This window comes from Haliotis cracherodii, unplaced genomic scaffold (assembly GCF_022045235.1).
Source record: "Haliotis cracherodii isolate W230 unplaced genomic scaffold, xgHalCrac1.p SCAF_33, whole genome shotgun sequence".
Classification (NCBI taxonomy): domain Eukaryota; kingdom Metazoa; phylum Mollusca; class Gastropoda; order Lepetellida; family Haliotidae; genus Haliotis; species Haliotis cracherodii.
In genome coordinates, this window is record NW_027266290.1 from 2,015,374 (window position 1) to 2,030,490 (window position 15,117).

The 15,117-nt window shown below is 39.0% G+C and overlaps 1 protein-coding gene across 1 annotated transcript; it reads right to left on the reverse strand.

The window, feature by feature from the left end:
• Positions 1–559: 559 nt before the first annotated feature.
• LOC139477331 (opsin-5-like) lies at positions 560–10,709 on the reverse strand. Its single transcript, XM_071259883.1, has 5 exons — positions 10,587–10,709; positions 9,713–9,842; positions 8,311–8,531; positions 4,364–4,546; positions 560–847 (listed from the first exon to the last, which is right to left on the reverse strand). Exons 1-5 carry the CDS (start codon positions 10,707–10,709, stop codon positions 560–562), a joined length of 945 nt encoding a protein of 314 aa, XP_071115984.1.
• Positions 10,710–15,117: the final 4,408 nt, after the last annotated feature.

The window sequence follows — 15,117 nt, forward strand, 5'->3', positions numbered from 1 at the left end:
GTTAAACAACACACAAACAAATATAACTTGTCAATGCAAGAGAAAAACAAACCACGATTCTCTCCCGAAACAGATTCCACTTGACGTAAAGGTCAAAGCGCTGTGGAAATTATATGAATGGACCACTGAAAGTCAGTGACGACACAAGGCGTTCGTGAAAAAGGGTAAGCATATCCTGCCCTATCGGAAGTACCCGCCATTCATACACTTCGCATAAGACCCGTGAAGATTCCGGGGTAGAATAGGTCTTCAGCAACCCATGCTTGTCGTAAAAGGCGACTAACGGGATCAGGTGGTCAGGCTCGCTGACTTGGTTGATACATGTCATCTGTCCCAATTGCGTGGATAGATGCTCATGATATTAATCACTGGATTGTCTGGTCCACACTCGATTATTCACAGACCACCGTCATATAGCTAGAATATTGCTGAGTGCGGCGTTAAACAACAAACAAACCAACCAACCAACTTCGCATAAAAAAAGTAAGTATTTATTGCCTGACGCAGCACAGCAGTAGTCCTGTCACGTGACGTCAACAAAAGTGAATCGGTTTCGCCTTCAACGTCCACTGTACTGCCTGAACGTCATCTGAATGGTGGTGATGCTAGACGGGTACATCCGGTTCCGCTTCTTGCACTTTATGGTGTCAAGGTAACGCTTTCGGAACCTTTTGGACATCAAGACGTACAACATTGGGTTGAGGCAGCTTGACAGCTTGGCGAAGATGACGGGGCCCACGGCGAAGAAAGGAGGGAGGGATCGAGGGTTGCCGTAGGATTCCCAAATAGATTTGACAGCATATGGCGTCCAACATACGAAGAATGAGACGACTAGCAGGAAACATGTCTGAAAGAACAAAAAACGATTACAAACAATATGATGCATGCTGTGTTCGGTGGAATAGAGGACAGGTGCCAGTAATTTATTGGGATAAGTACCAATTTTTTTACTTGTGCCATATGTTGCCAGGTTTTTGCCCTGTCTTTGCATATGTTTGTAACGGTTGGCACCTTTTCGCGAACTCCTGGTGTCATCACTATTTGATAGTGATTCATGAACAAAAGCTTTCATGATATGTATAGTTGGAATCGTACAATTGATTCTGCTTTTATTACTGTGGAAAGGGTTTTGCCGCTTTTAATTATATGTGAAAGCTTAATGTCAACCGAACTGCCAGACAAAGAATTGATTCAAATGCTAGTTGATTCTCAATTTATGCTTCGGGTACAGTCATAAAGTTGTTGTTGTTGTTGTTGTACAGATTAAAATAAAAATGCAGCAAAGAGGGTTTGGGTGATCCTGGCAGTCAGGCTGGTTAGGCTCATCATCAGCTCAGGGCCCTTGCCCCCTCTACACGCAGCCCAGACAGCGAATGGGACTTCTCCCAGGAAGCGCTGCCTAGTCAAACCCACCCAGAACTTTTCGGAGAATGTGAAGACTCCAAAACACTGCAGCCTTCTGCATTACCCAGATTGTCAGAAGGGCTTTATTATAAGTACGAGGGGCGATTGATAAGTTGTGAGCCTACCTTTGAAGGAGTGTGGTACGGATGAAGTCCTTTGTGATGGTGATAGACTGATCAAGTACAGTGACATACACAGGAGGATTGTTGTATTGGACACATTATTTAGTTCAGCATAAGCTATTGACTACCAGGGGGGTTATGAGATGACTTAAAATGGAGAAACAGGAAAAGCGAGCTGTTATCAAATACCTTTACAAGAAAGGCTTTACACCCAATGCCATATATGAGGATATGTTATCCACACTATGGGAAGATGCCCCGTCATATGCAACAATGAAAAGATGGGTGGCAGAGTTTAAACATGGGCGACTGAGCACTGATGATGAACCCCGTCCTGGTCCACCTGTTGTGTCTTCAACACCTGAAATGGTACAGCGAATCCTGGACATAGTCATGGACGACTGACGAGTGACACAGCGACAGATAGCCAACTTAGTGGACATCTCTCAGGAGCGAGTGGATTTCATTCTGACAGATATTCTAGGAATGCACAAGGTTTCTGCTCGATGGGTCCCCATACTGTTGACAGCTGATCAGAAACGTCAAAGAGCGAATCACTCAAGGGAGAACCTCAAGCTTTTTGAAGGTGATGCAGATAACTTTCGCAAACATTTTGTTACAATGGACGAAATATGGGTCCACCACTTCGAACCTGAATCAAAACAACAGTCTAAACAGTGGAAACATGCCACATCTCCTACTCCAAAGAAAGAAAAGTCTGTGCCTTCAGCTCGGAAAGTCATGGCATCTGTGTTTTGGGATTCTGAAGGTGTGATCATGGTGAACTGGCTTCCTAAAGGCCGTACTGTTACAGGGGCTTACTATGTGGAACTTCCGAGACAGTTAAGAGAGAAAATCAGAGTTACGCGACGTGGAAAGTTGACGAAAGGTGTGCTTTATCATCACGACAATGCTCCAGCACACACATCACTGATAGCAATGGCCAAAATCCATGAGTGTGGCTTTGATCTTCTCCAACATCCACCTCATTCACCTGATTTGGCTCCGTCGGACTATCATCTGTTCCCACAGTTAAAAAGGCATTTAGCTGGAACTCATTTCCAGTCAGAAATGGTCAACAACTTTTTGAATGACCAAGAAGTTGACGTCTACAAAAGTGGCATAATGGCATTGCAACATCGCTGGCAGAAGTGTGTTGACCTTGAAGGGGACTATGTCGAAAAATAAAAAGCTTTGGTATCAAACTGACTTTAATTTCTTTGTTAGGCTTAGAACTTATCAATCGCCCCTCTACATTTGTTCATGGGATTATTATCATTATTATCATTATTATTATTATTATTATTATTTACAGATTAAAAATAAATAAAATATAAATAAAAAATGCAACAAAGAGGCTGGTTAGGCTCATTACCCAGATTGTCAGAAGGGCTGTATTCCTGGTGGCAAACCCGGGTACTCTCCCAATGTTAGTCAACAGATTTGGAGGTACCAAACCTAGGACACCGAGAACAATAGGGAGTCGGAAAACTTGGTACTTGGGATGCAAGCGTGACATTTCGAAAGCGAGGTGCGCATATTTGCCATGTTTTTACTCAATCTTGTCAATTACATTAGTGTCAAAGGGGACATAAAATTCAGTGATATCAATGATTTCATTGGATTTATCGAAAGGTTTGTTGGCCTGGATACGTACGCTGTACATGGGCCTATTCCAAAGAATTTTGTATTTAACATTTTCCGTGACGCCCTCTACATATTCCGGGTCGTACCTTGGGTGGACGGACCTCTGTGTCAAACCACAAGCATGGCGAAGACGGTAAAAAAAATGATCGAGCTACACTATCATGTCGTTTAAGATACTGTGTTTGTGCCAACGCTGGGCATCCACTGACAGTGTGTTGGAGAGTCTCATTAAATTCATTACATAATCTACATTTCACATTTACATTTTGATGCAAAATCACACATTGACGGTTTCGAGTGGGAAGTGACTGGTCCTGAGCAGCAAACAGAAAGCCTTCTACTTCACTTTTCAGGCCAGACGAGGATCATCAGACAAATAAATGTGTGCAAAAGTGCACAAAACAATTCTATCATGAAGAGCATCCACATTAATCAAACCACGCCCTCCCATCATAATTGGTAAATATAAGCGATTGAAGGAAAAGCGAGGGTGGTGGGATCTATTGTCTGACATGATTCTTCGTGTGAGGGTGTCAATACCCTGAATTTCTTGTTTCGTCCAATCAACAACACCAAAAGAATACAAAAGGACGGGCACAGCATACGTATTCAGCTCTAAACTCTACATTTTCTTTAGTCTTTGTACATGGGATTCTGGAGTTTGTCCCTAATCTGGTCCCTAAGTACGTTTAGGCCTGACCTTCCACTAGGTGGTCAATAACTCCTCCTCTAAGTAAACTGACTGATCCTCCCTCTTCTACCTTGCCACGTTTCAAATGAAGAATTTTGCATTATTATTATTATTATTATTATTATTATTATTATTTTCTTCTTCATCATCATCATCATCATCATCATTATTATTATTATTATTATTATTATTATTATTATTATTATTAATATTATTCACGATATGGATATGAATACCACTTTATCGAATAAGGTAAAAGTGAATCATGATCGCGGACAATGTGAGATTCGAACCCATGAATAACAGATCGTAGCACACATGTAGAAGGGACGCAACTCTTAGAGAGGGAAACAAGATGTCACCAGTCAGTATTAATAATTTATACTGTCAATGGCGTAGTCATTTCCAATGAGACATATCCGAATTGAGTCCTGATTTTTCTTTTAACAAAAGGCATCAGACAACAACGGTATCACTTTATTGAACATATGCACAGTACCTTTGTGATCACGATATCTTGTATTGCCCGTCGCCGGAAACGTTCCTTCCGTGCCGTATAGTAGATGCAGACATAGCAGAAGATCATTATACACGTGTTGACGCCCAACACCAGTACAACAAGTCCAAAAATGAAGATCCGGGCACTGAGAGACCTGCCTTGCCAGTCCACCGAACACGATGTCTGTGTGGAGTGTGACAGTGATTAAAAGTATGGAACCCTAGAAGGGACATTGTCGCCCTTACAAAAACAAACCAAAATGTCAAAATTAACCAAAATTATTTTATCGCATTATCGGCTATTACTTTTGGGAGAGCTTTCTTGGGTTTATGGAAAGGGTTTTGTCGCATTTATTGAATAATTTGTTCTCAAGTGCGACAACGCGACATTTTTCACGGTCTAAAATGTGTGAAAAAAAGCTTTAAAAACGCGACAATATCCCTTCAAGGATTTCATACAAAGAGCTTCCAATGTTTCAGCCAACGGCTTGGTCCATCCATCAATGTACGACTTTGCACTTGTAAAACTTCATTTCTTTCATTTCTACTGTGACGAAGTGTATTTCCTCAAAACTGAGTTTTGTTTCGATTGGTTTATTGTTTTACGCCGCACTCAGCAATATTCTAGCTATATGACGGCAGTCTGTAAAATAATCGAATCAGGACCAGACAATCCAGTGGTTGACTTCATGAGCATTGATCAACGCAAATGGGATACGATTACATGCATCAACCAAGTCAGCGAGCCTGATCACCCGATTCCGTTCGTCGCCACTTACGACAAGCATGGTAGGCTGAAGACCTATTCTAACCCGGATCTTCACAGATGGGTCCTACTGTTTAATCACATTTACTGATTTACCTGGACTGGTTCCAATGCATATTCTACACCTGTAGTGATTGGTAGCATCGCCCACATAAAAGCTTGGAACCAAATAAAGCCAAAAATCTTCACGAGCGACAACCTTCTTTGCAAAATGGTTCCTGGAAAAATAAATTGAAATAAAATAATGGCCGAGTGTATCATGGGTGTAAACGTGTGTAAGTCACAACAGATCGATAAGATGTTAGCATGGTTGTATCCTAAAGTTAGTAATACGAAACAACACATCGATTACAAATGATTATTAAAAATCATTAAGATTTGTAATGTAAAGGGATGTTACATTGGGATTGGGGGCAGGGGTGGCCCAGTCGTCTAAGGCGCCGCGATTCGCTGGGCAGAGTTGCGTCCTTTTGGCAAGCCAGAAACCTATGATTGTTGGTTCGAATCCCGGTTCGCCCCGATTATGTTTCTAGGTTTGTCGGCACCATACCCGTACTCGTGGGTTTCACCGAAGTGGTAAACGTCTGAGACCTGCATCACTTTGGGCTTTCCTCCCACATTAAGCTGACACGCCGCAGTATAACTGGAATACTGTTAAAAGCGGCGTTTAACAAAACTCACTCACTCACTCACTATACTGGAAGGTCTAGATATAAGCATGGTTATACAAGAAGGTCTAGATATAAGCATGGTTATACTGGAAGGTATAGATATAAGCATGGTTATACTGGAAGGTCTATATATAAGCATGGTTATACTGGAAGGTCTAGATATAAGCATATGGTTATACTGGAAGGTCTAGATATAAGCATGGTTATACTGGAAGGTATAGATATAAGCATGGTTATACTGGAAGGTCTATATATAAGCATGGTTATACAAGAAGTCTAGATATGAGCATGTTTATACTGGAAGGTCTAGATATAAGCATGATTATACTGGAAGGTCTAGATATGAGCATGGTTAGACTGGAAGGTCTAGATATAAGCATGGTTATACTGGAAGGTCTAGATATAAGCATATGGTTATATAAGAAGGTCTAGATATAAGTATGGTTATACTGGAAAGACTAGATATAAGCATGGCTAGACTGGAAGGTCTAGATATAAGCATGTTTATACAAGAAGTCTAGATATAGGATGGTTATACTGGAAGGTCTAGATATAAGCATGATTATACTGGAAAGACTAGATATAAGCATGGCTAGACTGGAAGGTCTAGATATAAGCATGGTTATACAAGAAGTCTAGATATAAGCATGGTTATACTGGAAGGTCTAGATATAAGCATGGTTATACAAGAAGTCTAGATATAAGCATGGTTATACTGGAAGGTCTAGATATAAGCATGGTTATACAAGAAGGTCTAGATATAAGCATGGTTATACTCGAAGGTCTAGATATAAGCATGGCTATACTGGAAGGTCTAGATATAAGCATGGTTATACAAGAAGGTCTAGATATAAGCATGGTTATACTGGAAGGTCTAGATATGAGCATGGTTATACTGGAAGGTCTAGATATAAGCATGGTTATACAAGAAGGTCTAGATATAAGCATGGTTATACTGGAAGGTCTAGATATAAGCATCGTTATACTGGAAGGTCTAGATATAAGCATGGTTATACTGGAAGGTCTAGATATAAGCATGGTTATACAAGAAGTCTAGATATAAGCATGGTTATACTGGAAGGTCTAGATATAAGCATATGGTTATACTGGAAGGTCTAGATATAAGTATGGTTATACTGGAAAGACTAGATATAAGCATGGCTAGACTGGAAGGTCTAGATATAAGCATGTTTATACAAGAAGTCTAGATATAGGATGGTTATACTGGAAGGTCTAGATATAAGCATGGTTATACTGGAAAGACTAGATATAAGCATGGCTAGACTGGAAGGTCTAGATATAAGCATGGTTATACAAGAAGTCTAGATATAAGCATGGTTATACTGGAAGGTCTAGATATAAGCATGGTTATACAAGAAGTCTAGATATAAGCATGGTTATACTGGAAGGTCTAGATATAAGCATGGTTATACAAGAAGGTCTAGATATAAGCATGGTTATACTCGAAGGTCTAGATATAAGCATGGCTATACTGGAAGGTCTAGATATAAGCATGGTTATACAAGAAGGTCTAGATATAAGCATGGTTATACTGGAAGGTCTAGATATGAGCATGGTTATACTGGAAGGTCTAGATATAAGCATGGTTATACAAGAAGGTCTAGATATAAGCATGGTTATACTGGAAGGTCTAGATATAAGCATCGTTATACTGGAAGGTCTAGATATAAGCATGGTTATACTGGAAGGTCTAGATATAAGCATGGTTATACAAGAAGTCTAGATATAAGCATGGTTATACTGGAAGGTCTAGATATAAGCATATGGTTATACTGGAAGGTCTAGATATAAGTATGGTTATACTGGAAAGACTAGATATAAGCATGGCTAGACTGGAAGGTCTAGATATAAGCATATGGTTATACAAGAAGGTCTAGATATAAGCATGGCTATACAAGAAGGTCTAGATATAAGCATGGTTATACCAGTAGGTCTAGATATAAGTATGGTTATACTGGAAAGTCTAGATGTAAGCATGGTTAGACTGGAAGGTCTATATATAAGCATGATTATACTGGACGGTCTAGATATGAGCATGGTTAGACTGGAAGGCCTAGATATAAGCATGTTTATACAAGAAGCTCTAGATATAAGCATGGTTAAACTGGAAGGTCTATATATAAGCATGATTATACTGGAAGGTCTAGATATGAGCATGGTTAGACTGGAAGGTCAAGAAATAAGCATGGTTATACTGGAGGGTCTAGTTATATGCATAGTTACACAAGAAGGTAAAAATATACAAACAGGGGTTATTGAAAATAGTAAAAATGGTAAAAAAATCATTAGTAAAACCTATATATGGTAACAGGAGACGTAGAGACACGCCCTAAAATAGAGGTGGTGTAACAACTCAATTGGCAATGTCAATATCGGGAGTCTACTGCGTTGATACAGGCGAGGAAGAGGCCGCGCATTGAAGACGCCAGAAGATTGAAAATAGCCTAGGGGCAAGTCAGCCAAATATTGGCCCAACCCAGCTGGCGTTACCGGCTGGTTCTGGTCCTGGCGTAGACCTCGTTCCATTTCATCCCAGGCACGTTTTATGGGGGAAAGGTCATGGCAAATTACAGCAAGCTTATGCTGCCTCGGAAAGAGTGTTACGACACGTGCAACACGTGGGCGGGCATTATCCTCCTGCAACGTGACGTTACGCCCCTGCATTTCCACAAAGGGTAGAACGTGACCTCGAAGGATGTCTTCCCGGTAGCCTACACCATTCAAATTGTTCTCCCATGAGTTGTAATGCCATCCGAAACCATTACACTTCCAGCCCCAAACTGACGATGTTGAGTAGCATAGGCGTTGCTAAAACGTTCTTCTGGGAGCCTGTGGACCCTTGCATGACCATCAAAACTGCTCAGATGAAGCCTGGACCCATCTGTGAACAGTATAGTGTCCCGGTTTTGTCTTCTGAACCCCAGATGCTGTCTACACCACGTTATGCGTTCCTGACGGTGGCGGGGAAGCGAAAAGGGACTTATCGCTGGACGTCGGGGCCCGGTGTTGTGCTCCCTCAACCGTTTGTACACCGTTCTGTCACTTATTGATCTCAACCCAGGAATTGTCCGAGCTGTTAAGATGGCAGTTTGGTATCGGTTTCGTAGATTCGATGCACCAACCGAATATGGTTGTCTTGTTGACGTGACGTCACACGTGGATGACTGTCCCTAGGCAAGTCATGAGTGTTGTCCTGCTGATAACGTCTCCAAAGAAATGTTATCGTGTTTCGATGATTATTAATTGTCTGCCAACTTCAGTTTGCGCCATGCCTGTTTGAGGCATATCCGCGGCGCGTTGACGTCGTTTTTCAGCAAGCCGTCACATTACGTAAGCGTTATTTGTGGTCAAAGAAATGTGAATTACGAGCAACTGATATTTGAACAATCATTGTGTGCTGAGCACATTCAAAACTCACGTGTGTGGGAGTATTATGCTCCCAATAAACACGAAAATATCTACACGGTACGCCCTTCACGTGCAAATTGTAAATAACGATCTTAAAGTCGAGGCGATGTCTTCATGGTTATTTATTGAAATATGCATGATTTAATTTCAAGATAAATGTATTTTACTGAACGTTATATGAAGAACATATACTTTGTTCCATGGGCATAAAGGCATGGTTATTCAAGACAGTCAAGATATGGGCGTAATGATATGAAAATTAAGCAAAGTAATTTACAATACAGTCAATTCTCCGAATCTACCGTCAGTTCCTGCACAAGTGGCTAATACATTTCATCAGAAAACACAATCTGTGCTTAAGCCGTCGGCTTTAACTGACATTTTTGGAGTGTTAAATACCCAATAACACCCGGTAATCTGAAAAAAACACTTAATGTTAACCTCGATACTGCCAGCCTTAAGCACGTATCAGTACTTCGCTTACCTTGATACTTTCTGCATATTACAAGATATCGTTCCACGCTGATGGCCGATAGCGTTGATATTGATCCGTTGCCGAAGAGAAAGCTAAGAAACCCGTACATAGTGCAGCCAACGTCGCCATGTATCCACTCCTGAAATAAATCAATAAAGTGTGTTACAAAAAGATTCATGCAAACATGCCCTTCATCACGGCAAACTATGAATGTTGCTTCATATGAACACTTAAAATATCTGTATTGGAACACTTAACGTAAGGTCATGAACACTTAACATTACTGTATTGGAACACTTAACGTAAGGTCATGAACACTTAACATTACTGTATTGGAACACTTAACGTAACAACACACAAACAATTAACACTACTGTATTGGAACACTTAACGTAAGGTCATTAACACTTAACATTACTGTATTGGAACACTAAACTTCATTGCACACGAACACTTAACATAACTGTATAGGAACACTTAACGTAACTGCACATGAAAACTTAACATTACATTATTGGAACACTTAACGTAAGGTCATGAACACTTAACATTACTGTATTGGAACACTTAACATAACAACACACAAACACTTAACATTACATTATTGGAACACTTAACGTAAGGTCATGAACACTTAACATTACTCTATTGGAACACTTAACATAACAACACACAAACACTTAACACTACTGTATTGGAACACTTAACGTAACTGTACATGAACACTTAACATTACTGTATTGCAACACTTACCGTAACTGCACACAAACACTTAACATTTCTGTATTGCAACACTTACCGTAACTGCACATGAACACTTAACATTACATGACATTTTGCGGGATATAAATATGTACCAGGTGTACAAACTACCTAAGATTACCTGAGCAAAGCTTGATGAGATGACAAAGGGAAAACACACCGCAGTCATCCCAAGATCAGATATTGAAAGGTTGAAGAGTAACGTATCCACCGACGTCCTGAACTTCTTCTCCCGTAGGAACATCACGACGGATACGGAGTTTGTGACAATCCCGAAAATGCCTGCAACGGGATTACATAATCGTATTATAATATAAAACGTCAACGCCAGAGAATAACCAGTTTCGATTATCCGTCAAAACAGATTCTATCAGGCAAACTAGCGGTGAAAATTATTTGAATGGATCACTGAAAATCAGTGTTGGCACCAGGTGTTCGCGAAAAGGGTCAGCATGTCCTGCCCTACCGATAGCACCCGCCACTCACACAAATTGCAAATCTGAAGGTAAAAAAATGTTTAGGCACGTTTTGACTTTTCTTTGATGCTATTCTAAAATGACTGGTGAATATTCGATTCTGATCGACTAGTAAGTGTGAATTCACAATAAATTCAGCTTCAGTATATAATAATGCACAAACTTTTTAAATTGAAAAATTAAACATAATAATTCGCTAAACGGCTATCGAATTCCTCCCTTTTGCCACAGAGTTACCGTTTGTAAGAATCTGTCACACACGCTTGACAGTTTTGCCGACAATCTCTGTGCCATGTTTGATAGGCATTACTTAGAAGTTGGCGGATGACAAGATAGACACAATTGTTATGGAAAACAACTTCTTTAATACTGTAAAAAGCGACGTTTCGGTATAGATCCTTATACCGTTGTCAAGATAGACATAATTTTTATGGATAACAACTTCTTTAATACTGTTAAAAGCGACGTTTCGGTATAGATCCTTATACCGTTGTCAAGATAGACATAATTTTTATGGATAACAACTTATTTAATATTGTAAAAAGCGACGTTTCGGTATAGATCCTTATACCGTTGTCAAGCAAGACTGTCTTGCTTGACAACGGTATAAGGATCTATACCGAAACGTCGCTTTTTACAGTATTAAAGAAGTTGTTATCCATAAAAATTGTGTCTATCTTGTAATCTCTGTGCCGTTGTTTCTTTCTGCGTGTCTACACTAACAACGTCAGATTGAGTGAACGAGTTAAGAAGTAACGTCCCTGCCTAGAACACTTAATGTCACTGCACGGGAACACTTAACTGTTTGGAAAGCATGACGATACAGGGTTAGATGAGTTCCATATTTGCCTCATCAGCAATTTAACATCCCAACCCGGCTTCTTATGCATATGGAATATGGGAACTGAACAAATTCATCCAGACTGGGTAAATTCTGTCTTTATATGCATAAACACACCCAGTAAACGGTTACTCTTAGGCTCTGTATATGTTCTCCCAGATAAATCCCCGCTTTATGCATACAGATAATAATGGTATCGATGACTCAGACTTAAAGTTAGACAACTTGAAATCAAAATATGACGAAAATGTAGAAATACTGCTGTATGGAGACTTTAATGCCAGAGTAGGAAATAATGGTGATTTTATTATGGTGGACGAAACCGACTCAGATTATATTCCACTTGGTGATACGTATGTATTTGGCGACTTTTGTCAACAAAGGTCTACGCAAGACAGTGCTGTAAACAGCTGTGGGTTGTTACTTTGGAATTATGTAAATACTTCTGTATACATATTGTCAGTGGGAGATCAGTTAGTGACAAAGAGGAAGTTTTACATGTGTCAGTAAAAAGGGTACTAGCTTTGTAGTCTACTTTATCGTATCATCAAACATGTTCCAATATATCATAGATCTAGCAGTGAACTCTGGCCCGGATTCTGATCATCTACCAGTTTCATGTCAGCTAAAACGTCCATGTATTTCCCATAGTGTGCAATATCACAGGCAGACTGATCTTGATTCTGAAACAATACTCAAGTTCAAACGGCGTGACTACGGTAATGAAGAGTTTAAACTCTGATATGGGCAATCATATAGTTTATGATTTTCTTGATGTTGTCCATATGAAAGTTAATGCAGCGACTGCTAAAATTGTCGAATTACTACAATATGCTGGCGATCGCTTTAAAGTTATAAATAGAAATAAATCAGAGTGAGACAACCTCCTTGGTTTGACTGAATATTTATGTGCCAAGAGAAAAAAGTATACATGTTAAGATTTTCTAAGGAACAACAGATCTGGAGAAAATTTAGAAAATTACCTGACAGCAAAGAAGACATACCATAAACTCTCTGTCGTTCACCAGATTGAATCTACTGTACAGACAAACGACTGTAAAATGTTCTGGAGAAAGATCAAATCCTTGCTGAGCTCTGACAGTGTTCATAACAGTGTATCAAGTTCTGTTTGGTACAACTACTTCAAAAATTGCTAAATATCAAAGATACAGTGAGTGAGTGAGTGAGTTAATGCTTTACGTCACATCGGCAATATTTCAGCCATATCGTGACGATCAAAGATACAGAATCACATAGTAATTTTGATATAAATGTGAAAGAGTGTATGATCAAACATGATCATGATAACTGTGAGTATAACTGTGAGTACAGATATACTGTCCGAAGCCATTACTGACGATGAAATAAGGGCAGCTATTAAAAGTTTAAAATCTGGTAAAGCACCTATTGACGGTGTTCCTTCTGATGTTTATAAAAATGCTCTTTCCATTGTGTCATATTAGATATACTTTATAATTCTATATTTGATCGTGGCGAATTTCCAGATGAGTGGAATATAGGAATGATTGTCCAACTGTATAAAAAGGTGACGCTCGAAATCGGGACAATTACAGGGGGATTTCGCTTTTAACAATCGTTGGTAATTTTTTCACTTCAGTTCTGGAACTCAGAATACAAAACTTGGTCGAAGTTAATGATATGCTACATGAAGCTGAAGCGGGATTTAGAAATGATTATTCCACCACTGATCACATTTCTGTTCTACAATCCCTATGTCAGAATGTTTAGAAAATCAAACCATAGATGTTAAGCCTGTTTCATAGACTTTAGAAAGGCCTTCGACTAGGTAGATAGAATTTTTTTTATTATATGTGTTATTAAATAGAAGTGTTCATGGTAAAATGTTTATTATTCTTAGAAACATGTATGCAAATATAAAAGCATGTGTAAGGGTTGAAGGTGTGAAAACAAGTATTTTTAACACAACAAGTGGTGTTAGATAAGGATGCATGTTGAGTCCTGATCTTTTTATACTGTTTTTTTAAACGAGTTTGTACGTGTAATGGAGATTCTTGGGCTAAGAGGCATATTTGTGAAAGAAAATGGTGATTAAATCATGTTGTTATTATCATTATTTGCTGATGATGCCACTCTTGTTGATGATTGTGTACTTGGACTGCAGAGAACTAGATGCTTTAGACTCTTATTGTGACAAATGGGGCATTGAAGTTAATTTAGATAAGACGAAAGTCATAGTTTTTAGAAAGGGTGGTTATCTGAGGAAAACTGAGAAATGGTTTTATAAAGGTTCGCAAATTGAAGTTGTATCATATTTCAAATACCTTTGTCTACTATTCTCTTCAAGGCTTGTTTGGACTAAAGCATGTGATACACTAGATATTCAAGCAAGGAAAGCGACTTTTCCTGTGTTAAATATGATGAAGAAATTCCCATCTCTCCCATTTTCTACTGCTGCTAAAATATTTGATTCAAAGATTGCTCCTGTTCTTTTATAAGGCTCAGAAATATGGGGATATGCCTATAGAAAAGGCATTGAAAAGGTTCAAAGTAATTTCTTTAAAAGAGTTCTTTCCGTTGGTAAACGAACACCAACAAATGCAATTCTAGGAGAGCTGGGAAGAACATCACTGTGTGTACACTATAACAGTCGTTGTATTATGTACTGATGTCGACTACGTAGATTACATGATATCCGTATGCCTGTTACCATATGTTAAAAGCATTTGCGGAAATGGTCAAACTAACTGGGTTTCTTATATAAGACAATTATTGTTTCAAACTGGGTTTTCATATATGCGGTTGTCTCATGATTGCGGCGATATGAAATGCTTCATGGTTATATTCAAACAACGATGTAAAGATATAGAATTCCAAAACTACCAGTTATTTCTTGATGAATACTTACTTTTCTAACTAAAAACTACAGTGTTAGATTTATCTAAATTTACAGTTAAACGCCACGTATATACATAGCTAATGTATCTAACAGACTGGACACTCAAATCACAATATTGTCATCACTGAAAAGTAACATACGAATTTCCACGACATCCGGGAACATCTGGATACCATGATTTCCGCTGTGTTAATTTTCTACCACAAGTTCCTTTATTAATAAAGAAAACAACATTGGGCTTAACATACACCCTTGCCTTAAGCCTAATGGACAATACGCCTGTAAATTGCAATCATCACAATCGAACACAGGATTTTACTGAATAACATATACCTTTAAATGTTTGCATCAATTTCCCACTTAGACATAACAAGACAACCATTTCCATAATGTAATTCCTTCTGCAGTATCAATAACAAATAATGTTCTCTTCCGTTTACTCTATTTATTTTCGACA